This window comes from Pinus tabuliformis, chromosome 3_1 (assembly GCF_031772625.1).
Source record: "Pinus tabuliformis cultivar Carrire ecotype Pingquan chromosome 3_1, CPIR1, whole genome shotgun sequence".
Lineage (NCBI taxonomy): Eukaryota > Viridiplantae > Streptophyta > Pinopsida > Pinales > Pinaceae > Pinus > Pinus tabuliformis.
Genome location: NC_142301.1, coordinates 788,419,748 through 788,445,044, shown reverse-complemented (window position 1 = coordinate 788,445,044; position 25,297 = coordinate 788,419,748). Strand labels below are relative to the sequence as shown.

The window sequence follows — 25,297 nt, the reverse complement described above, 5'->3', positions numbered from 1 at the left end:
ATGGGGCGAAATCTGGAGGAGGAGGTTGGATTGGCTTCTTTTGGAATCAGAGCGAGGAAGGCGGAATTGGTGCTACCCCCCAACTTCTTTTTTACCCTAATATAATTCAACATTCTAATAAGATCTATTTTAATGGCATTTCAAAATAAACAATAGAATATAATGGAGAATTTGTTTGGTCCTGGGGCCTTCTCAGGTTCCAGGAGCCAAATAGCATTAATAACTTCATATTCTAGAATTACATCAAAAAGGGAAAAGTTAGAGAGGGGAGAGACAACTTGGGGGAGATCCCAAAGAAATTCAGGAGCCCCAACCAAAGGCGGGAGTTCCGGATTGAGAAGAGGGTTGAAATGGTTGAATGCCCCCTGTTTGATTCCAGATGCGGTGCTAACTATCAACCCACCCGCCACCTTTACTTCCTTGATACGATTCATGTTCTCTCGAGCCTTTGATTGTGTGTGGAAATAAGCAGTATTTGAGTCTCCAGCTTTTAACCAAATACTACGGGATTTGAGCCTCCGTAGGTTTTCTTCCTGCCTTCTTAGACTGAAGATCTGAGAGGAGAGGTCTTTTTCTTTTTGTATGTGTGACTCTTCAATATGACTTTCCTCCATCGTTTTGTAGTGTTCTTCTAACTCTTGAACTTTTTCCTTCCTTTTTTGCCAGGTGGTTGATAGCATTCTTTGATCCAACTCCTTCGTTCATTATTAACGTTTTTCTGTTTGGATTCCCAAACATAGTTGGGAGATCCACGGATTTTCGGAGTCCAGGTTTGTTTTATCATTTCCCCAACTTTTTCATCTTGGCACCAGTCTGCATTAAATTTGAATGGTAGCGGCCCAAGTTTTTCCACTTTTTCCATGGTGATCATAATGGGGCGATGATTAGAATCTCCAAGGGATTCGATAGACGAGGAGCAGTCGAGACCACTGAGAATCCAATTACTATGCAAAAAGAATCTTTCTAAACTGGCGGTGATTAAATGGACACTGACCCTTCTGTTTGACCAGGTGTAATTCCGAGACTTGGGCTTGATGTCGAGTAGATCCCAACAAGATAGAATGTCCTCCATTCTATCTCGAAAGTGGTCCTTGATTGAAGAGGCACCTTTTTGTTCCGAGGAATTCAAGACCATGTTGAAGTCTCCTCCCACCACACTGTTAATATGAAAGTTTATTTTCTTTAGGATCTCTAGAGAGGTCGAGAAGTCTGGCTTGTCACAGTGGAGAACTGGACCATAGATATTTATGAAGGGATTCTATTTCCTTTCTCCTATTCCTCTAAAAGAACCATTATCCAGGATTTTGTCTTGATTTCCTCTATTAGGGAAAATTTATTGTTCAGCCAGAATATACCAAGCCCTCTTGAAGTTCCCCGAAAGGATTAGATGAACCTGAGTTGTCTCTCCAAATTTTGTTAGCCGCTTTCAAGGTTTCATGTTCATCTAACTTGGTCTCTGGTAGAAATACTACCGAAGGAGAAGCTTGCTTTATTAAATACATGACTGCTAGGACTTTTGCAGGGTTTCCTAGTCCCCTTATGTTCCACGATATAACTTTCATAAATTAACGGTGGGAGAAGAGCGACCACCATCCTTACCTTTTTTATTTGATTTTTTTCCTTTAAGAAAGTCTGAAATAACATATTGATTCCTCATTTTCTTGTTTATTTATGCTTCCCTTTCTCTATGGGTCCTTTTGTTTGGCCTTCCCACTTTCTTGTTGGAGTTTTCTTCCTGGCTACTACTCTGATCATCCCAGGAGGTATTTTGGGACAAATTCTGAGTTACCACCTGATCCTAAACTTTATGCAGACTAATCAGAGGAGCTTCGGGGACAGGAACAGACTTTGGAGCTTCATTGACAACCTCTTTCAAACTATTCTCCACAACTTCTCCTTCTTTTATTTCTTGAAGCTCATCCACAATAATTTGGGGAGACACATCCACATCCACCTCCCCCTCACTAAGAACTTTGAACGGATTCGAACAAGAGGGAGCCACATTAGAGGAGGGTCGAGATTTGGACGAATCCCCCTTGCCTTTCGAGGATTTCTTGCGTTGTTGCCACTGCTCCTCTTGTGTGGCCAGAGCATCCATAATTTTCTCATTTCCATTTTTAGGATAGTCTCTGGCAAAGTGACCATATTCGTGGCAGTGTCTAAATTTGAATGGTATTTTTCATAATCTAAAACTTGTTTGTGCTTCCATTTACCCAAGTTTATATTGATTTCCGCTGGAAGTCCTTTTTCCAAGTCCACTTCCACACATATTTTAGCATAGGGAAACTGAGAGCCTTTTGGCTCAGCCTTGTCCAGGAATTTTCCAACACCATTGTCATTGACCTGAAGATAATCATTGCTCTAACAATAAATGGGGAGACGATGGAGCTTGACCCATACATGAATGGCATTGGGAATGTCCTCATTTGGGTTAAAATCCATAGTCCATTTGTTAAGGTACATTCCTTTGGAGCCAAAGAGGTGTGGTCCATTATGAAAGATAACATCCATATCTACTTCAACTTCGAATAAAAACATAAAGAAGCCATTTCCAACAGCTGAAAGAGCGATTTCGCCAAACATCATAGGAGTCGAAGTTTTCTTGATCCAAGTCTCCATTGATTTAGGAGAAGACCACATGCTTGTGAATTTCCTTATGAGAGCTCTTTCAGAATAAACCAGGGAGGTTTTCCTGACGCCATCCGGAAGAGAGACTTTTGTGACCTTAATGTTCTTCTTCACAAACTTGGAAGGGGCAGATGCAACAGGGCGGGGGTGCTTCAGGAGGGAGGCAACCATGGATTGGAAGGCGACAATAACATCCAGAGGGGGAAGGGGGGAGACCCACTCCGCAGATGCCATTGGGGGAAAACAAGGATAAGGCGAAGCATGCCAAAAAATCCAGTTTGCCTAGGAAAACTAGGGATAAAGATCCATTCCCTTAGGTACATCGATGGTTCAGTGATGGGTAAATTTTTACTAGTCATGACAAATGAATTTAACAGTCAATGCCACCAACATCGAGGTACATAGAGGACTTGGTGCTCTTGATTTAATGCTAGTTCCATACCTTCATACATGATAGAATTCAATGGAAATGTTTCAATTTTCCCCAAACCTGAAATCCAAAAATCGATTAAGTCTACTAAATTTTGGATTTAAAATTCTATTTTTTTGTATATGAAATCCAATGAAATTGGAACTATTCTCAAACATTATAATGATAGTGTTAAAAAATTAAGTAAAAGTGACATTTAGTTTAAGAATTTAATATTGCCATTAATTACATAGCATTAGTAGGGCCTAAGGTTGAATATCAAGCTTCCTCACTCATAAATTATTGTTTTTAGGTGTGTCGTTGGTGTCTGGGATCCCATCTCTAGTTTCTGGTGGTCCCCTGACATCTCAATCTTAGGTTGAGCTATGATTTTCTGGTATATCTGGGTTGTGGGATGTTGGATATACTCTTGGTGTTATAATGGCAGCTACGAGGTTCGATCCTGGCCTTTGTCGAGATTACTCCATCGACTTATTGATTCATGATGGTTAAAAAGAAAATTAAGGAGGACAGCCAAGGGAAACACATCCTCCACATTGGAGAAACACATCCTCTATATTGGCAAAATGTTTCCATTTGTGTTTCCTCAAAAGAGAGACATGTGGAAACATTTCCCAAGGATTCCCTGTCCTCAGAGAGTGAAAAATCTTAATCACACCCCTCACCCTTGAGGACACATCCATGTGGAACATTGGATGTTTTTGTACCATCAAATACCTCTTTTGGCGTATTCTAACTTATAGAAGAAATAATTTTTTTTAGTGGAATCTGAAAATATAATTTCAAGCAAGATTGTGAGTTTTGTTGTTTAAAATACATTTTTGAATGTATAAATGGATTCAGCACCCGAAAAAACCTCGAGGCACTATAATTCTATAGATTAAACAACTTACGCTCAAGTTTTAAAAAATATCTATCGGACTTTGGTTAAAATTAAATTTTGAGTAAGCGTTAAAAACTTTGTAGGAAACATCTTTCACGATAAAAAAATCAGCGTAGTCTAACAAGACATAAATTTCGCCAGAAAACCATGAAAATTTCAGTGAGATTTTGATAAATTCCAGTATAATTTTTTGGAAATCCGGGTTACAACTGTCAAGCTTCAATATTTTGGGCGCCTCGAGATTTTTGATGGTGTTGAATCCATTTCTACCATAAAAAACAAGATTAAAACACTCCTATCATATTTTTTTGTAAAATTTTTAACCATCCGAGCAAAATTGCCTCAATACAGCAAAAAAAAAAACTATCTTTGAACATTCAATTAAAGTGTCATAGATGACATAGTTGATTACTTCCACGCAATACATCCTTGCACGTCTCCTCCATTGCGAAGCTGTGATCGTCGCTGACTTCAATGGAGTATTGCCTTTTCATTCGCGACATTTATGGGGGTGACAGGACCACATTGAAGTTGACTGGCATTCACTATAAAGGAAATGAGTCGTCTACGGAGGCGGTGGAATTGTCCAGATGACCAAATGGCCGGAATCCGGGCAAAAACATTTCAAAAAATCTTGTAGAGGCAGTGTTTGAATCATGTTTTTGATAGTGTAAATAGATTCAGCGCCATCAAAAACATCTAAAGCACCTAAAATTTTGAAGTTTAACAACTATAACTTGGATTTACAAAATTCCTTACCGGATTTTTTCAAAATACAACCAACATTTTCATGAGTTTCAAAGAAAAAACAATCTGGTTAAACTACAACTAAAAGAAAAATATAGTCTAACTATGCCACTTTTTGCGACGGCAAAATCTGCCCAAAAAATAAAAAATCGCCTCGTCAGTCTCTGCACTTGAAATGACGTAATCAACGACCCATCATTTTTTGTATTAGTCATAGCGGGGCCGCGGGTTCACATTGAAGGTTTCAGGAAGGGAGAGAAAATCTTCTTCCGAGAGAAAATCTTCTTATTATCCCAGATTTGAAGTTTGTAATCCTCCCGCCACTTAAAAAGGCGTAACTTAAATATGCTCATGTGATTTTTTTTAATATTTTTATTTAATATTTATATTGGTTGGAATCTTAAATATTAAATTTTGTTAATATCATGTAAATTAAATAATATATAATATTCGTTGTGAAGCTATGAGTCCTTGCTTTTCTTTCACAAATTTTATGGTTTATTTTCCAGTAATAGCAGGGATAATGGAGCCACATTGAAGTTAGTCTAACGATGCACTTATTGTGACCAAAATTTCTCGCCCCAAAATAATAAAATATCGCCTCGTTAGACTCTTCCCTAATCAACGACTCATTTAGTCAGAGCGCGGTAGCGGGGTCACATTGAAGGTGTCGGGGAGGGGAGGAAATTTTCTATTATTCTAAGGAAATTGTACTCCTCTCCGACCATTTGTAAAAATGTATTTAAAAATGTTCATTTGATTTTTTTACATTATTTTTAATTAAAATTTATAATAATGCTGAGGAATTTTTAATATATTTGTTTTATGAAATATTGTGAGTTTTGATATGATTGATATGTCTAATTTGTGACTTGAGTAACATAGATTTAAAGGCATTTAAGCAGTGAAAATCCTCTTAGATCAGTCACAACCTAGGTTATTCTAGCCCTTTGGTTGGATTTTTGCCCATGGAGTTTAGAACCCTGGTGACCTTTTCATCACAAAGTGCCTTAACAGAACACCATTCACCATCTATTATATGTCCACTGGTCAAATATTACTTTTAAATATAAAGGTGTTGTATTTATTTTTATATTTAAAAATATAATTTTTAAAAACATATAATTTAATAAATAAATATTTATTTTTTGTTAAGTAATTTGAGAGTAGTAGAGTAGTCAAAATCACCGAGCAAACCCTGGGCCATTCTAGCCCTTAGCATGGTTGGATTTTTGCCCATGGGGTTTCAAATCCTGGTGATCTTTTCACCATAAAGTGCATTAACACAACACCCTTCATTGTCTATTCTATGTCGGGTGGTCAAATATTAATTTTAACTATAAAGGGGTTGAATTAATTTTTAAAAATATATATAATTAAATTAAGTTTGGGTAATAACTCCTATCAAGTTATTGGTTCAAATCTTATGAGGGAGTTGAGGGTGGCAGCTACTTGTGAAGGATAAAAAATGTTTGACTAGGCATCCAGGTTCTCATACAATCTTGACACATATTGTAGATGGATAGATCATTCTCTCATCTAATATTGGGGTTAGTCCTTTGATCTGGCACTCTACCTAGTCTCAACATTGCTCACAAAAAATAAAAATCAAGGCTTGAAAAAGAAAGAAAAAAAAATTATGAGTAATAACCACTAAAACAACCCAAATATTATTTAATATTTCAATTTTTATTGAATAAAAACTTTATCCTAACAATGGAAGAGTATGACTTAAAATTGTTTCTACTTTGTTAAGAGCTTGTCTTCATTAGACATCATGTTAATGGTTGAAGACCTAAAGGCATCTCACATGAATGGAAGTTCACCCTCTTCTAGACCACTAATGAGGTGGTTTTCCTTGAATAATAATGAAGAGTCAACCTAAATTTTTGGATAGCAACTAGTGATTGTTGTCCCCACTACTAGTTTGATCACTATATTATGATAGGTTTTCCTATTATTTAAAAGAAAACGTATCCCATTTTTTTATTAAAAATATTTATAAGAAGTGACAGTATTTTAGAGAACTTTGCACATTTGTGAGGCTTTGTACATAACCTATTTATTAATTGTAAGTCATTGTTCAAAGACTTCTTGGTGGAAATATTAGAACTTCGCCAAGCTGTAGATGTGCTTTGTTGAATTATAAGGCACAATGTCTTTATCTGCTGCAAAAAGATTGGGACTCTTCGCAACTTTATAGAGAATATTTATGAGCTAACCCCTAATGATTTGCCTGACTATTTTCTGCATGGTTGCACCAAACATAGTTTTTGGTGCTCTCACTAAAATAGTTGGAAAAACTATGATTGTCGTAATGTAAGAAGCAGTCGTTCGACATAACAAATGCAAAAGTTTTGTTGCATCCATCAATGTCAGATATAATATAATTAGTTGCAGTCTCCACACATTGTTTGCAATTGGAGGAGCTTAAGTCTCCCCTAAATTGGGAAACCCCATAAACCATATTGGAGTTGTTTTGCCCCTAATCAACACTAGATGTATCAAATCCCATTGTAGAAACATTCCCCACCAGAGAGACCAAAACCTGGTTTAGATTTCTGTGGAAGGCACTAACGTTATATATTCGATATTCTCACAAAACACCACAAAACAGTTGTATGGATCAACCATTGAGAGGGGTGTAAGCATACACTCACACACACACACGATAAGTAAGAGGTTGTTAATTATCCCTTTCATCTTCATCACCATTGTTGAGGTGTTTGAGTAATGCTTTGCTCTATTCTAATTTGATGAGTGGAAGTGCTTCGGTAGTGGCATTGGCAAGTTCAGGTTATAACATTCATATTCAATTTCGTATTACATGACACCTTCAAGGTCGTTGCAAGTGGTTTTCGTCGAACTGGCCGACTATGCAACCTAATTTTCTCATTAGTCGTTAAAATCTAACAGGTGGAGTCCTCTTCAGAGATTTGTATGCCCCTTTCTAACGTCACTGAATGACTTTTTTTAAAGGGGGGGATCCCCACTGAAGAAGCATTATATTACAATATATACAATCTGTACAATTGATACCCGTACAATTCATTGCATCACACTTGATAGCGACCCAACAAGTCTTACATATGTTGCACGCGGCAACTCAACATGTTCGGCATGAATCGAACCTGGGTGGGGAAGGCAATAGTGCTCCGTCCCAACCACCCGGGACAACACGCGGTACAGACGTCACTGAATGACTTTAGATATCCATCATCTACATATTCTTATCAAGAAGTGATTTTGTTTCACTCATAGAAACGAATAATGATGCTTGCATTGGAGTGAGTGGCAAGATGATCTTCCCAAATCTTCTATTCCTTCAGTGTACCTTTGCACCTTTAGGAGCAATTGCTAGTTCTTAAATGTGTAAATGGTTTATCACTTTTCAACATCCATAAAAGTGGGTGGGTAAAGTAATGAAAAATGTATGGAAGGCATTTGTGTTGTTTTTTAAAAAGATGATGGATTTTTTTTTTGTAGTTTTTCGTCATAATTTGGTGAATTTTTTTCTTAAATTTTGGTTTTATTAATTGTAAGTCATTGTTCAAAGACTTCTTGGTGGAAATATTAGAACTTTGCACATTTGTGAGGCTTTGTACATAACCTATTTGTTAATTCTAAGTCATTTTTCAAAGACTTCTTGATGGAAATATTATTGTACGTGCATCTTTACTTAGTTCATATTTTCCCAAATCTTGTAGTCCATAGTGCATGTGGTCCATGATATTTTTCCTTGGGTGGGAATATTCTCCTTGTAGACAAGTGCCAACTTATCCTTGTGCACTTTAATTACTTAGAAATTTCTCACACTTAATCAAAATTAGAGCACAAGAAGAGCTTCTGAGAAGAAACCCATATCTTTGTTTGCATGCGACAAAGGGCTATAATAGTCATAGAGTATAGGGAATGTACAAGCCCTTGTTAGTGATCTTCATACCATTCAATTATGTTGAATGGAAACAAAATCTCTTTCTACTCAGAAGCAAAGGACTCTATAGATTACTATGGGAACTGAATTAGATGTTAATTCCACAGTTAACTATTTTAATAAGATAAATGAAGCATTCAAGTTGTTACACTTTTCAATATGTTTGGATATATTCTTCCACGCCAAATGAAGTCTCGACCACATTAAAGGGTATGTTAAGGAAACATGATGAACTGCAAGGATACCAGTTGGAGAATGAGCTCAACTCATTGAGCCCAAGTAGTTTTGATACCTTGCAATACTTCTTCACAAAGTTCAAATCTTTGCTTCTACAAATCAAGGCATGTGGAATAGACAAGAAAGAGAAGCATGTAATCATCTATATTCTCTCAAAGTTGCTACTAAGTACTGGGTGTTTATTTCTTCCTTTCACACTTCAAAGCTAACAATGAGAGTAGCTAGGAAAAATCCACAAAAAATCCTAATATGGATGCATTCAATCACTCCTGTAAAAACAAGATGAGCTCATAAAAGTTTGGTGCTTTGAAGAATGCAAGGCCCATGTGCTTACAACGCATGAAATCGTTAAGAAAAATGATAAATACAAGTAGAATGCACATCATCGAGGAACAAATGTCATATTTCATATATTTTCATAGTTGTTTTGTACATGGGTACTTAATATGGCTACATATTATTAGGACCCATTTATTGCACACACCTTAGTTTGCTTCAAGTAGAGTATTAGTGTACATGCATATTTACCTAGTTCATAGTGCACTTGGTCCTAGATACTCTTTCTCCGGTGATAATATTCTCTTTCAACATAAGTGCTCCTTCCAAGATGCATTAGTTGCACTTTAATTACTCAAGTAAAATCAAGTTTTGTATGCACCACTAGCTGATCACTTAGTTTATCACTTAGTTTATATGCACGACTTCTTTACTAAAATTTATTATCTATGCATAAATTTTTGTATTATACATGACTAATTAATTGAGAATAAACTCCCTTACATAATCACTTAATTGAAACTAAAACACTGTTTATTATGATTACCAATATGTACTTTTTTTAAATCACAACCTAATATAAATTAACTCTCTCATTAAAAATATATATCATTTATATATAATTTATTCATTACTTTAAACAATTCAATTTCATTCCTAGGCTCCTCAAACTTCTTTATTTTCATTTTTTAAAACTTACCATTCTTAAAAGAAATATATACGCCTCAATAATAACCAAAACAAATGAAGTATGATCTCCTAAGCCTCTTTGTTTTCACACTTACAATGGTTAAAAGTGATAAAGATACACCTCAACAATAACTAAAACAACATAAATTTTTATGTTAAGACTTATTTATTTTATTTATATATGCATGATTGAAAGTCTGATTTCAGTTTGAAAAGCTAACGGGTAGACGCCACTTTGCACCTCACGAAGTTACACTCTAGTAGTGACATTTTTTCTAACGAGTTGTTTTTAATGTGATTTTTTTGGTGGATTTTTTTTGTATAATTTTTCTAAAATTTTGTTGGGATTTATTGAAATCATAATAGAAGTACTTTAGAGATTTGTTAGGGTGCTGAATCTATATATAGTCAAAAAACTAGTTTAAATAATACAAATCAAGATTTCACCACAAAATTTTCAACCAAATTATAATACTAGAAACTCCAAAAAAATCACACTAAAAACAACTCCTTTTTCTAAATGTCCATATTCGTTTTGAAAAAGCCTCAAAGCCCTCACTTTATGGTATTGCATAACCATCTATCTGTTGTTTATCGCACTTTGAAAAACCTGCAAGGCCTTGGAAGCATCACACATTAGTGGGAAAAATTGTCGGACATCGCTGCCCAAAACAACCAACAAATGTATCGCACATTGAAAAACCTACTAGACCTTGGAAGCATCACAAATATCTTGAAAAACTGGTTCGACATTGTTGTCCACAATAATTAACAAATGCAAGATTGCAGACAAGTTTCCTTTTGAATCGGAGAGGCTAACATTAAAGTAAGTTGGCGTAAGAACAGGTCCAGGAGCGAAGTATGGTTGAATTTGGAGCATATTAAATAAAGTGTAGGAGCTTATTATTATAAAAGTAAGATATCAGTTGATTATCGGGAAAATATTAAATATTATAAAAAAAATAATGATTGATTCAATGCTTTTTATTTTTGAATATGTTATTAATTTTATCAAATAGATAAGATGGAAAGAGAATAAACATGGACTTAGTTGTCAATAATCTACTTTTTACAATTGTATAATGAACTAACCAAAAGCCCAATCCCTAAAGCACGCGACGTGTATGATTAGACGGCTGGGGCGGATGGCTTTCGCTCCCTCCAGTCGGGATCGATTCCTGTGGGGTGTTGGCTTCGGCCTCATGGACGATTTGTAACGGCTATGTCGTAAATATTCTGAAATTCTGCTGGCTTCGGCCATATGTTGTAAAAATCTGCTGGCCTCGCTCATATGTTGATTTGCTGCAGTGACAATGATGAAATCTGGCAGGTAAATTTGTCTCTCTATGAGATTAAAAAGCTGGCCTCGGTCATATGTTGATTTGCTGCCGTGACAATGATGAAATCTGGCAGGTAGATTTGTCTCTCTATGAGATTAAAAAGCTTTCAAAATCGTCAATGTTCAATATCTGGCTTGTCCAAATCTTTAAATTCCAACCCTGGCACCTATTGGCGACGCAACGTACCTGACAATATTCCCAGGTAACTTGTTTTTAGGGAGTTTGTGATTAAGATGGAATTTGTTAGGGAGTTTGTGATTAAGATGGAATTTGATGAGTAAATTGTTTGTGATTAAATAATCTATAAATAAATATAGTGAAAAAATTTAATTATCAATTTCATATATCAAAACAAATATTAAAATTGCAAAAAATACATGAATTTTCAGAATACTAAATTTGAAATTCCTACTTCATCGGACTTCGACTTTGACGGTACTTCATCGGACTTTGACTTTGACGGTGCTTCAAATTTGAAGACTCCTACCCTGATCGCGACAGAGATATGTTCCTGTATAATATTAATAACCTTTTTTTTCTTTTCGATAAATTCTGGCCTTGAAATTCCTACTCTGGCCGGCGCAAGAGATATTCCTATCTAATACGATAAATTACCTCGTAATTCCTACCTTGATTGGGACAGAGACATGTTCCGATGTACTATTAATAGCCTATTTATTTTTTTGATAAATTCCCTCGGACTTACGTGCGAAGAAGTAACGTTCACATGGATATGTGCATCTACAATGGCAATTGAATGGATGGTAGTGCGATGCTTTCGGCACTCAAAATCCTACAATATTTATTCTAACCCATCTCCTACGGCTTTAATTGAGATGAATGTGTTAGTCTAACGAGACTGTTTAAATTTTGGTTATATTTCCAGAAATTTAATTATAATTTTTGTAAATTTAAATTATAGTTGTTAATTTTAAAAAATTTAAGCGTTTTAAACATTTTTAATAGTGCTAAATCTATTTTTTAAATTCAAATTATAGTTATTAATCTTTAAAATTTAAATTCTACCTTTAAAAATATAATTCAAAAACTACCTTTGCCAAATTTTTTCCCAAATTCCAGCCACCAGACCATCCACCTCAGTAGACCACTTGTGACCATCCACCTCAGTAGACGACTCCGAAACGAATTACCTAACCTTTAAAGCGATGAATAACAACTTATTCGAAACCATCGTAAAGCCTTTCACCCCAAGGACTTGCAGCCGGCAATATATTGCGACCAAAAGTGCCTCGCAACATTTTTGGTATTTGCTTAACCGTCTGTGTCGTTTTGAGATCCTGGAAAATATTTGAGTTAAGTTGGGAGAGTGTTTTCGTTGTATTGCAGAGGGGATTGCATATAATTTCTAGAGGGAATTTATTGAAAATAGCATGGGTGATCCTGGTTTTGTCCCTGGACTTATTGGTGTGGGCTTACAGATGACAATAGACCAAATATTTCGGCACATTAACATTGCCCTTCGCTGCAGGAAAGTGCTGGCCGCTTTGAAAGATAAATTGATAAGAATTGAGCCTATTATCGAGCAGATCCAGCATTGCCGGCTGGCATTGAACCAGCACAAAGATGAGGCTTCAGCTGTTAACAAATGGCTTAAAGAGTTGCAGATGCTTCTCAAAGAAGCATCAGAAATTGTGCACCAGTGCACAATACCAAGGTGGGATCTTGTTTCTCAATATCAAACCACCAAGAAGATCAACACTCTGATTGCAAATATAGAAGAATATGTAAGATTATCGCCCTTGGTTAACATGGTCCAAGCTCAAGAGCAAACTCGGAGGATCCTTCAGGGACAAAAGCAGATTAATCAAGGTGTCCAAGCTCTGGCAAGCACTTCCCAGGCCGCTCATGCTCCAAAAGGCGGAGCAAGGAGTAAGTTGATTGACGAAGCCCTAGTAGTGGGACAAGACAAAACCTTCGCAATTATAGAAAAATGGGTAATAGATGATATCGAGGCTAACAGCATTGGTGTGCTTGGCAAGGGCGGATCTGGAAAAACTCTGCTTCTCAAGCGACTCTTCAACAGCGAAAAGGTGAGCAATTACTTTCGCGACGGTTATGCTCTCTGGCTAACTGTTTTGCAAAGTCGAACTGCTAGAAGTCTTAGGGATGAGCTTTGTACACAAATAACCTTACAAAAAAATGTAGCTTTGGGGAAAAACATGGACGAAGATGGTGTAAAAATATGGTTGAATGAGTCACTGCAGCAGAGTAGCAAGTTTGCCTTGTTCATAGATGACCTTTGGGAAAAGGACGCCACGGAATTGTTGGAGGGATTGGGCATACTGCGGGCTGTAACTAGTCACTCCAACTCCAAAATTATTGTGAGTTCTAGGTATCGCAGTGTACTGTTAAAAATGGGAGTTGCAGAGAAGTACACAGTAACAATGGAGAACTTGTCCAAAGATGAGAGTTGGAAGTTGTTTGCATATCATGCTTTTCCCTATAATAACAGAAGCATACCAGCAAACATCAATGAGGAAAATGCCAAGTTGGTGTGTTGTAAGTGTGGAGGGCTTCCCTTGGCACTTAAAGTTGTAGGGAGGGCAATGGCCGGGTGTACTGATCCACAGGAGTGGAAATGGACCGCTCAGAGACTGCCAAATGACCATAGCCTCGATGCTTGCCTAAGCTTGAGTTACGATGCACTGGGTAAGGAGAATATTCATTTGCAATTATGCTTTCTATACATGGCTGCAGCATTCGCAGAAGACCAAATTATTCATGCCAACCATGTGATTCCATTGTGGGTTGGAGAAGGACTGCTGGCAAGAAAAGATCGCCATCAACTTAGCTACCACCCATTCGCAGTGGGAGGGGTTTATCTCAGCCTTTTGGCAGATCGTTGCTTGATAGAACCCATCGTAAGAGGCATTGACGGGTGCATAGTATTCTTCAGGATACACAACCTCCTGCGCGATTTGGGAATCCGGGTTGCCGAGGCCGAAGAAACTTTCTTTTGCCGTGTGGGTCAGGGTTTGAGCACCTTCAACGAAAATGAATGTTCCGGATGCAGTCGGATTTTGTTGAGTAGTAACGAACTGCGTTCGCTCCCCGAGACAATGAGAGTTCCAGAACTATGTTCATTGTTAATAGATGGTAACAAATGTTTAACGAAAATTCCAAAACTGGTTATTGGGGGTATGGTCTCTCTTAAGGTTCTGGATTTGAGTGGGACGTCAGTGCGGTCATTACCAGAGAGTTTGGGGTGTTTGAAACAGCTGAGATGCCTCTTCTTATCAGGTATGCCCATCAACTTACTAACTTACTACCTGCATCTCTTACAAGTCTTGGAAACCTGGAGATCCTTGATCTGAGCCATTCTAGAATCACGGAATTACCGTCCGGCCTTCATAATTTGAAATCTTTAAGGCATCTAGCCATGGATAAATGTGGTCATTTGCAGTATCTACCTTTTAGTATAACACAGCTCACCTCTTTGCAAGGTTTGACAATGTATGGATGCACCAATCTATGGGAAAACGGTGAGCCCAGGAAATGTAAAAAAGTGGCCACCATTAGTAGTTTGGGCAGCTTAAGGCAACTCACCAGGTTCCACCTAACAAACAATGGGGCTGTTATTAGGCAAGGCACATTAGGGAATATGATTGAAATGAACACCCTCATGTTAGAGCTCACACAGCTGAGATCTCTGCCGAGTGAGATGAATAATATGTCAAAGCTGAGAAAACTGTATCTGGAGTGTCCTGACTTGGTTAGAATGGAAAATAGTTTTTGTGCTTTTCAAAATATGACTAGTCTTATATTATACAAGTGTAATATGTTGGAGGAACTTTCACATTTGCATAAGCTCAACAATCTGCAGCGATTAGAAATAATTGAATGCTCTAGATTAAAGAAGTTTCCTCAGGAATTCGGTGACAAGGAGGCATTTTCCTTATTGAAGATATTTTCAATTGTTGGGTTGCATGAATTAGAAGAGTTGCCAATCGTAAAGGAAGGAGCAATGCCAGTACTCCAGACATTCATCATAGTAGAATGCTCAGCATTGAAGGTATTTCCAAAGAGTTATTTCAATTTGAAAACACTTCAAATAATAAAAGTCTATGGTTGCAGTTCCCCGATAATGGAAGATTTAAGAGAATTTAGGGAATCCAATAAAATGATAGAGGTGAAGACTATGTCTGTAGAAGACACGAGAGACTCAAGAAATAGGTATTCTAAATTGATGACGGAAATGAAAAGTTGGCTCTACGGAGAATTTTGGAGCAATAATGATGTTTTTCTTTTCTTAAGAAGTCTTTATACACTTGCATGATTTGGCATACATCATGAATCTCTGCCCACTCTTGGTCATTCTTCTGTGGCAAACTCAACAGGGCTATCTCTTCTGGCACTCCAGACTCTGCACTGGTAATCAGTTGTTTTCTTGATTTGTAAAGTTTCCCAGTTGTCATGAAATGGAAGGCAGGTGAAAGTGAGGCGGCAGCAGTGCAAAGGCTTGCAGGTCTCGATGTTTCTTGCTTCTCCGGCAAAAAAATGAAAGATTTAGGCCAGGACGGGACCGGAAAGAAGACTATCGTTCAAATCCGAACTGCCGAGCTTCCGTATCGACCCCTGAATGGTACAAGTCAGGCTACTTTTCGCCAGATTAAGCTGTATCAAGTGTTGGAGTTTGCCTATGGAGTCAGAAATTTGGCCGGTGAGACGGTAGCCGTTGAGTAAAAGCGTTTCGATCAGCGATAATTTTCCGATGAACTGAGGTGAGCGCAGAGAAGAGAACGTCGGTGGGAGGCGAAATCCGGCGCGGCGAAAGCCTTTCCCGACCATCTGGTTACTATGGTGAAGATCTGCTTCGTGTTCATGATCGCGCTCAAGTGCCCGGTGATCGAAGTGTTGGTGGTGGACATCTTCTGTGTGGCGCATCAACGCTTGAAACAGGTGACTGTCTGCCGATATTAGAACGGCTGCGTTTTTCTCTGAAACTGATGATCAATGAATTGGAAAGGGCGCTGCATTCGTTTATTGATGGACACTTTCGTGCCAGAGACTTTCACGTTCCAGACGTTAGCAAAATGGGCTTCAGGAGCGTGGATCTAGGATGGGCATTGGGGGTGAGCAGCCTACGGAGGAGAAGTGGTGCTTGCCGCTTTGGAGTCTCGGGGACTTGAGTGGAGGAGCTTGCTGCTATTGCATAGCCGCGGTTAATGGCGGTGGGATTGCATTAACACATATCGTATGGTGGCGTTAAATGGGACGAATGGACATCTTTGGTTTTGACATGAAAGTGGGTGATCACGACAAATCAGAAAATACAATGAGGTTTTATTCTTTTCTTTTGAAAAACTAAATCTGTCGGTTATGATGGCAAATCATAAATACAATGAAGTTTTATTCTTTTCTTTTTGGAAAAATAAGAGATTACCTAGGTAATCAAAAATTTTGAAGTGGGATGGTGAAATTGTTATAAGAAAGAAAAGTAGCAAATAGTTTTTTCTTAAAATTAGAATAATGAAAGTTAGCGATAGTACTTAGCTAAGGTCCTGGGGCAGAAGTGGACATTAGTTAATAATAAGGTTAATTATTTTTAAAGGGTGTTAAATAAAAATAAACTTAATCATTACATATGGTAAGCAAGTTTATTAGATGTATTGTTTCGAGAATTCTATGTTTTTTAAGAAAAGTTTATGTTTTTTGGGAAGAATTTTCCCGGAAAATGGAGCCTGGCTTTTTTTTTTTTTTTCTTAAGAATCTTTTTCGTAGATTGGAGAATGACTTTCTCTTTTCAGGGTTTTTTTAATGAAATGTTCCATGTTCGTAGATACCTTGCATCGTCAAGGTTAAAGTCGCAAAAGTTGCCAGTGCCGTTGCAACTTGGATTTCCTTCTGCATTTGTTTTCTAATAATGCTTCTGTGACCAACGAGTCTCTCGCATTTTAAAATGAACTATATGAAATGCTTTCACTTTTTTCTTACTTTTGCCCATGTAAATAAAATTAAAGCAAATATTTATTACTGAAAAGAGTTTAATTATCAAAATCTTCTTTATCAGGTAATGTGAGTTTCTTTTGTTAGGTTAGGTGTATTATGTATTTTTATCAGGTAATGTGAGTTTCTTTTGTTAGGTTAGGTGTATTATGTAGTCATATTTAACAATTTTTGACGGGATATTTAAGTCATTAAAATAATTTGAAGATAGTATTTTGGTTTGGGTTACAACAATCTTTATCATAATTGAATTTTTCTCACAAATTTCCAATCCCTAACTACCTCACCGCAAAATACTTTAATAAAATACCTTGTCACAGGCCCGCCTAAAAATATATTTTTAATATCAAAAAAATGAAACTGATTTTATGTCTGAGAATTATATATAGTAAATTGAATTGCAGTAGCATGTCGCTTGTTATCTTCAGTTATTGTGGGTGAAAGGGCCTGAATTATCTTGCCCGCCAGGTGTATGCATAACTGATTTTCGTTCAGGATTATAGCATCTCTAGAACTCATCCGCCCGTTGCCAGCACCTGAGCATCTTTTATCATTGATTAAAGAACATACATTGCATCTGAATCGTTTATTAAATCATATGCTTAATAAATGTAAACAACTATGAATGCTGAAAGTGGATTATTTAGTTTTGATATTATTATTGCAGTTATATACTTATAAATTATTTTAACTATTTTTTATATTGATATTATTATTGCAGTTATATGCTTATAAATTATTTTAACTATTTTTTATATTGATATTATTATTGTACTTAGATAAGTCAAGTTGTTCATGAAACATCTTTATAACTCATCTGCCAGTTGTAACGCCTTTTTTTAATCATTGATTAAAAAACATCGATGGCTTGCCTTTTAATTGTTTTTAAGCTTAATAAATGTAAACCGCTCCAAGTATTAAAAGTGGATTATTTAATAATTTTTGGTATTTGATATAATTAGTATAATTATATGAGTTAAATTGTTTATGAATGTCGATATGCCCGTTGTCAAAGAAATTGAAACAAAAAAAATTGCGCATCAATGACAGGATATTAAAAAAAGCCTCAATAAGCATTCGTTGAAGAGCCACTGACCGTAATAAACCGGCAATTCCTATTTCCAACCCCATTGAAACATAAATGCAGCCTGACATGCAAGGGATATAGCAGTTCTCTTGTATTTATGTTTCAATGGGGTTGACTTTGGCATTTTAGCAACAAAGCAACTGCTATATCCCTTGCATGTCAGGCTGCATTTATGTTTCAATGGGGTTGGAAATAGGAATTGCCGTAATAAACCTCCTGCTTATCTTAAGCCCTTTTAGCGCAATAAATACTGATACAGATTAGTATCAGATAAATTTATAATTAATTTCTTTTTCACCCACACCCACACCCACAGGTCCACGCCCACAGGTCCTCGTGGACTGATGCCGTATCCGTACCGCCATGAGTTGATAACGCTTTTTTGTGAGTAGGGTTAGAATTTCAAAATAAATCGTTTTAGTTTAATTAGTTGGAGGAATTGCTCATAAAATTATGGAAATTTTGATTATATTTAAGAAATTCTAGCAAAGATTTTTGTAAATCCAATTTATAGTTGTTAAACTTCAAAATTTAAGGTGTTCTAGACGTTTTTTTATGGTGCTGAGTCTATTTCTACCATCAAAAACAGATTTTTGTAAATCCAAGTTATAGTTGTTAAACTTCAAAATTTTAGGTGTCCTAGACGTTTTTGATGGTGCTGAGTCTATTTCTACCATCAAAAACACGATTCAAACACTACCTCTACAAAAAATTTTGAATTTTTTTTGGCCCAAATTCCGGCCACTTTTGGCCATCCGGGCTATTCCTCAACCTTTTCTTATAATTTGTTTGAGTGATTTTTACCTAAATATCTCTCAACATTCATAATATTAATGTGGTTATGGATTAACGTTAACTTAAGAAGAAAAAGAAATTATAAATGAATGTTATAAATAATAATGAGGAACTTATCATGGAAGAACTTATTAGAATTGGGATAATCTCAAATCCCTAGGAAATTGATAGGTGGGGAAGTAATGGACCATCTTGTAAAACAAAATTTGTTTATATACAAATGAATGTTATAAATAATAATGAAGAACTTATCATGGAGAACTTATTAGAATTGGAATAATCTCAAATTCCTAGGAAATTGGTGAGTAGGGAGCCATTTGACACGATTATAAATTTTTTAATTTATTAAAAGTCAATATACTATTGTTGTTAATAAGCATTAAGACTAAGCATATGCATATTCTATTGAGAATCAATCTAGGCCCTCAATTGGATAAAAAAATTCCACAAATCATTATCCACATTAAGTTGAAATAAGAAATCGTTCACAATTAATTTTATCTCAAAAAAATCTTTTTATTTTTTTATTTTTTATTCTAATAATTGTGGCCTGGATAAAAAAATTCCACAAATCATTATCCACGTTAATTTGAAATAAGGAATCGTTGGCAATTAATTTTATCTCAAAAAAATCTTTTTATTTTTATTTTTTTTATTCTAATAATTGTGAGTTCAATTTTTCTTCAAATGTGTTAATGTATTGATGGTGTATAGTGAAAAGGTTAACAAAACGGAGAAATATGTAATGAAAGGGTAATTATTAAATAGGTGTATTATTATGTGAATTGTTCAAAAGTAAGAGACTCAGTTATATAATTTGTTGCGATATGTTTTAAAAATGGATGTAGAATAATACAAAATTAACTGAATTTATATAAAGGTTTTTATATGATTTAGAAATGTAATGGTTTTTATATGATTTAGAAATGTAGAATCGAGTTGTTTTTAGTAGAATTTTTTAGAAGTTTTTTTGTGGGTTTTTTGTCTCTAAAATTTGGTAAGAATTTATTGAAATGACAAGTTTGATGAGTAATCCCTACACAATCTAAGTGCCTTTGGAGTTTTTAAGGATGCTGAATCCACATATACTTAAATAACACAAATCAAAATTTCATCTCAAAAATTTTCTGCCAAATTTTAACACCTTAAAATCCAAAAATCTCATAAAAACAACTCTGATATAAAATTATAAAAATTTAATAATTATTAATAATAAGTATTATAATAAATTATATTAAAAAAATTAATTTTAATTTTTAAAAAATAATATTTTTTTTTTAATTTAAGAATATTAAAAATAATATGAATATTTTTTAAACAATAAATGTATATTTTTCGGAAGTTGTTTTAATGGCAAAAAGACTGTTCCAGTTTCCGATTGATGTGATAGTACCTGGTACGTCTTGGAATTTGACGGGCATTTTGACTGTCCAAGACTATTGTACCTGTAAAATACGTTGAATTTTTTTAAATAACCGTCTGACCTGACGTGTTTGGAAAGATCCAGAACGTATATTTGACGGTGAAGATGTGTTTGAAAAGGTTCTCAATATCATATCCAGAAAGTGACGTCTTTCCACTTTAATAAATCGGTAATCTTATCAACAAATGATGACTATGAAGAATTGAGAGAATTAGAGGACGACCATCGCAGTTTCCTCGGTCGGCTGAAATTAAAATTCGTGTGCACCATAAGTTCCGTGATCGTGGTTTCGACAAGACTTGCTAAAAGGTTTCCTCGGTCGGCTGAAATTAAAATTAGTGTGCACCATAAGTTCCGTGATCGTGGTTTCGACCAGATTTGCTAAAAGATATTATTTATGACAATTTGGTAAAGTTGGGTTTTTATTAATTATTAAATATTTAGTTTTTTTTGTTTGTTGGATGGGAATGAAGTATTGTATTTTTTTTTAAGAAATTGTAGATTTGTGTGGATTGATCGTGGTTTCGACCAGATTTGCTAAAAGATATTATTTATGACAATTTGGTAAAGTTGGGTTTTTATTAATTATTAAATATTTAGTTTTTTTTGTTTGTTGGATGGGAATGAAGTATTGTATTTTTTTAAGAAATTGTAGATTTGTGTGGATTAAATATTTTTATTTTTTTAATATATAAATTAATTTAGTAGGTTTAAGAATTTTCTCTATATTAAATAATTAAAATTTGATAAATATAATTTTTTTAAAAAGTTTAGTGTTTTTTATGATGTTTTAGTTAAAAATATTCTTGAAATATATCCAGTGAATTTAGTGAATTGTTTTCTATAATATTTTAATATTTTTTTGGTCTATTTTTCTCTTCTTTTAATATATTGGGAAAAATGATTATAATTCAATGGTGAAATTCACATTGGGGACAATCATCATTGGCAACTATCCATAATGCAGGTTGACTCATCATGGTTATTCAAGAAAAACCACTCCTTGGAATTACCCGGACTCATAGTCCTAGTTTAACTTCACTCTTACCAAATACCTCTTAGTCTTGGCCTATTAACCTATTTCCTTACATTCCATGAAATCAAACTCTTAGCCAAACAAAAGCAATTTTAAGACATACTATAGAACTAAAAAGAAAATTGTCAACAATTCCAATTTATAAACACAATTCTTTTAAAAATTTGTAAGAAGTGTGTGTATATTTAACTATTACAGTGGTTTATGTTTTACTCTATCCATCACCAACAAGGTGTGTTACTTAAACACATACTTGTAATATGTTAAGTGGGTTCAAGTAAACCAAAACCTAATTTATTAATTGTACAATACCATCAAAATGAAACGAATCTAAAACATCACTCAAAACTATTTATTAATTTATTAGAATTAATAAATGTAGAAATGGTGTTGAAGAACTCAATTGTAAACATGATAATGTAGATATCTTACCTTGGAAACCTTTTTTTGACAAAACCTTCTAGAAATGACCTTTGTTTGGCTCTTTTATGCTTTAGGAATTATTACAAATAGAAACTATAAACTTATAGATAACAATTTTGTGTATTTTTATTCCTAGGCTTCACATTCTTAGTCTTTCTCTATTTTCTTTTGTGCCATTAATATTGCAAGATTTCAATTTTCCATGGGTAAATCTATTTAGGCCCCTTTTCACCTTTCATTGATTTGGTTTCTTGTTGATGCATCTTGAGGTGCATGTAAGTTGACCATGCCAATTGAAGAGAGCTCTCGAGTGAATTCAAATATGCACACACATAGAAAGTGAAACATATTTTTATTGAAGTAGGAATTAAGATACTTACAACTTGCACAAAAGCACCTAAAGCCTAAGGACACACAACCACAGAAAATGGATTTGAGACCATTCAACAAAGGTTATTACCTAGTCTCCTTAAATATATGTCTACAAAACTAAGTGATCAATAAGCATCTAGTCTAATAGAGACTTTATATCAAATAATGTCATTCATATATATATGCCCACAACACAACAAATTTGGCTTGGTTTGAAATGTTTTGTTCATGATGAGATCTCTTCAGATGCTCAATCAATCTTAATATGATTGAATTCCCATAAGTGTCACCTAGAAGGTACAAGGGGAAGAAAACATATATATTTCGTACTCCTTAGAAGGAATGTCATTCAATAACTCACAATTCGTTCATTTGATTAGGGTAAGTTGGATTAGAATCCAAGTCCAAATAGTTTCCTTGAAATCCAATGAATATGTATCTATCTCTTATGCAAACATCATTAAAATTCTCATGAATGAATCAAACAATCAATCCATGAGTGTGTTAGTGCATCATTGAACCTACATAGCTAAAAGAACAAAACCTCTTCCTTGTAATTTTGGACCACAATCTTGCTTGTTCCCACTTGCTCTCCCTGAGTGTATTGGTCATCCACCTTTATTGGATTGTTTGGGCCAATGTCACAGTGTCACCAACTCACCACTCGCTTATGAAAGTTATCCTATGTCACAATATCACCTATGGAACAGTGGAAGTGTCGCTTCAACTATAATCTACACAAGATATCGAGTGTCTCAACATATCACTTAAAAGATTTGAAAGATATGGCTCATGAAGCTTATGAAATACTAAAACCCTTTTTATACAATGTACTTACTTGACTACAACCTCTCTGTGGTGGACCCTCACATTGATTCCATGTGATTATGATCACGGAGAGGATTCAGAGGATAGTCCATCTCATAGTTTTACTTTGTTGGTCATCTTACACGTCCCATAATATCTCCTTAGTAATATCATGTTATGGCATGTCTGAGTCAAGGATATTTGATTTATGGATATTTTATTATGAGTGTTCCATATAATTTCAAACCAAATTTGAGAATTCAATAAGTCATTTATGTGTTATGGTCATTTTGTTTTTTCTCTTCTAATGATAGATATGTGTTTTTAATGAAACCCTTATTAGTAAAGGGTTAATTTATTATCAAAACATCACATTTGGAAGGACAAAATTTTAAACATAATGTTTCTTGAAAAGTGGCATAAAGATCGAAAACATCGAAAGAAATTGTACGATAGATAAAGAGGAATCCAAATTCCAACCTTGACCGCCATGACCTCCCGTATGCATGGCTCATGGCTTATGCCCAATAATCCACCATGGGCATGATAATTTGAATTATCCATAAATCAAAATGCTCCCATAGATTTGAATTTGATTTGGACTTTTTATATTTTGAATTTTCCCGCCCACTCTAATCGATTTTGATTTCCATGAAATAGTGAGAAAGGATAAAATCCCATCGCAAGCGAAGAAGAAGCAGCTACTATGTCTGCAACTTCCTCCACACTTCAATGTTTTAATGATTGGTTTTGAGCTCACTTAGTTGACTGCATATAACAAACACGCCCACAGAGTTCACACCAAGGACGCCGGCATCGATACAAAGATGGGAGTCTGTGTTCGTCTCTTCGTGCTCGTGGAGGGGAAATCGAAGGTGCCTGAGGAGACAAGAAAGAAAGAGGAGTTGAGGTCCTGTTTGCCCGTCGTCTTCTACTTCCATGTGTTATCTGAGCGGCATGCGGAGTTTTCGTAAAACAATTGTCTGAAAAGCTAGTTGGGTCGCATTCTAGAAGACTGGAGAACAATATAGTAATAGAAAAACTCGGCCACACTTCTCTGTTTTTTGGTGGGTTTTTCAATTTTGGCGAAAAAATTGTGGAAGAGAAGCTACCGGCATTGGAAGATTTTGAAAAATGCAGCAATCGAAAATTTGGGGCGTGAATGGTTTTTTGAATTTTTGTCAAGAAGTTGTTGAAAAGAAGCGGGGCGGCATTAAAATAATTTGAAAATGTAGAAATAGAAAATTTGGGGCACAATTTCATACTATACAAACGATGATATTATCCAGTCACACGGAATGATTTCGCCTCCTAGTCGTGATCATATTATCCAGTCACATGGAATGATTTCACCTCCTCCTCGTGTTTCTGATTGTTTATAAATACTTGTGGCTTTGAACCACTTGACACCACAAATTTTCTCTTGCATTTTCGCCTGGTATAGCTGCTCTGCTCCCTCCGCGCATAGAATTCCAATTGTGCGATAAAAACAATATTTATTAATATAAAATTATAAAAACAATACAATGCTATATTGTTTTTTAATATGAATGGAGAATATATTTATATTAAAAACACATTTAAAAGTTCAAATAAGTTACATTTACTAGTAGTGTTTATATTGAAACTTATTAACCTGGGAATGAATTGTTACATATTTCATCTGGGTTTTGCTGAAATACATCACAAAATGTTTAAACTGTAGATTTTCCGAAAGCTATCTATTAAAACACAAAAAAGAAACGAGCTAAAAGTTTGAGGGAGATCCATGACCAACGTTGTTCTTGCTATCAAAGAGCCCCCTTTTACTAACTCCTTTCTATTCATGATCTCTTCGAGTTGAAAATCAAGAAAGTTCAGTTCATTTTCAATCCTTTGCGGATGTGTTTGAAGTATTTACATGTTTCTAATATTCTTGTAATCTATTGATGCATCACATTAGCATGGAGTCTATCCACTTGCCTTTTCCATCCTATTCCATTACTCTTGCAGAATTCACTGCACCTGAATACCCAAAGAGTGAAATGGCAGGAAATTTCTATAAACTTCAATTTTGATCACCATTGTCCCTTTAGCCCCACCAACTCCAAGTACCAGGAAATAAACTAGAAGAAAATAACCATCCTTGGCCTCTCACCTAAGACCGAAGTGTCCCTTATCATGATTTCCAATTGTCCCTAAGTGATCATGATGTTGCATGTCCACACCCACATAGCTACCTT

General features: G+C 35.3%; 1 protein-coding gene across 1 annotated transcript; it reads left to right on the top strand.

The window, feature by feature from the left end:
• The first annotated feature begins 12,556 nt into the window (after window positions 1-12,556).
• LOC149189795 (putative disease resistance protein At1g61300) lies at window positions 12,557-24,049 on the top strand. The gene is made up of 5 exons (XM_089410347.1): window positions 12,557-14,282; window positions 14,342-15,198; window positions 15,612-15,846; window positions 15,918-16,258; window positions 23,840-24,049. The coding sequence occupies exons 1-5, from the start codon at window positions 12,557-12,559 to the stop codon at window positions 24,047-24,049; spliced, it is 3,369 nt and encodes a 1,122-aa protein (XP_089266473.1).
• Window positions 24,050-25,297: the final 1,248 nt, after the last annotated feature.

What these genes read in the sequence shown, in the direction of transcription:
- LOC149189795 (XM_089410347.1), top strand. Translation starts at nt 12,557, where the DNA reads ATGGGTGATCCTGGTTTTGTCCCTGGACTTATTGGTGTGGGCTTACAG. An exon ending in TAGAATGCTCAGCATTGAAG is followed by an intron (nt 15,199 to 15,611) that starts GTATTTCCAAAG and finishes ATGAAATGGAAG; the next exon opens with GCAGGTGAAAGTGAGGCGGC. An exon ending in TGGAGTCAGAAATTTGGCCG is followed by an intron (nt 15,847 to 15,917) that starts GTGAGACGGTAG and finishes AGGTGAGCGCAG; the next exon opens with AGAAGAGAACGTCGGTGGGA.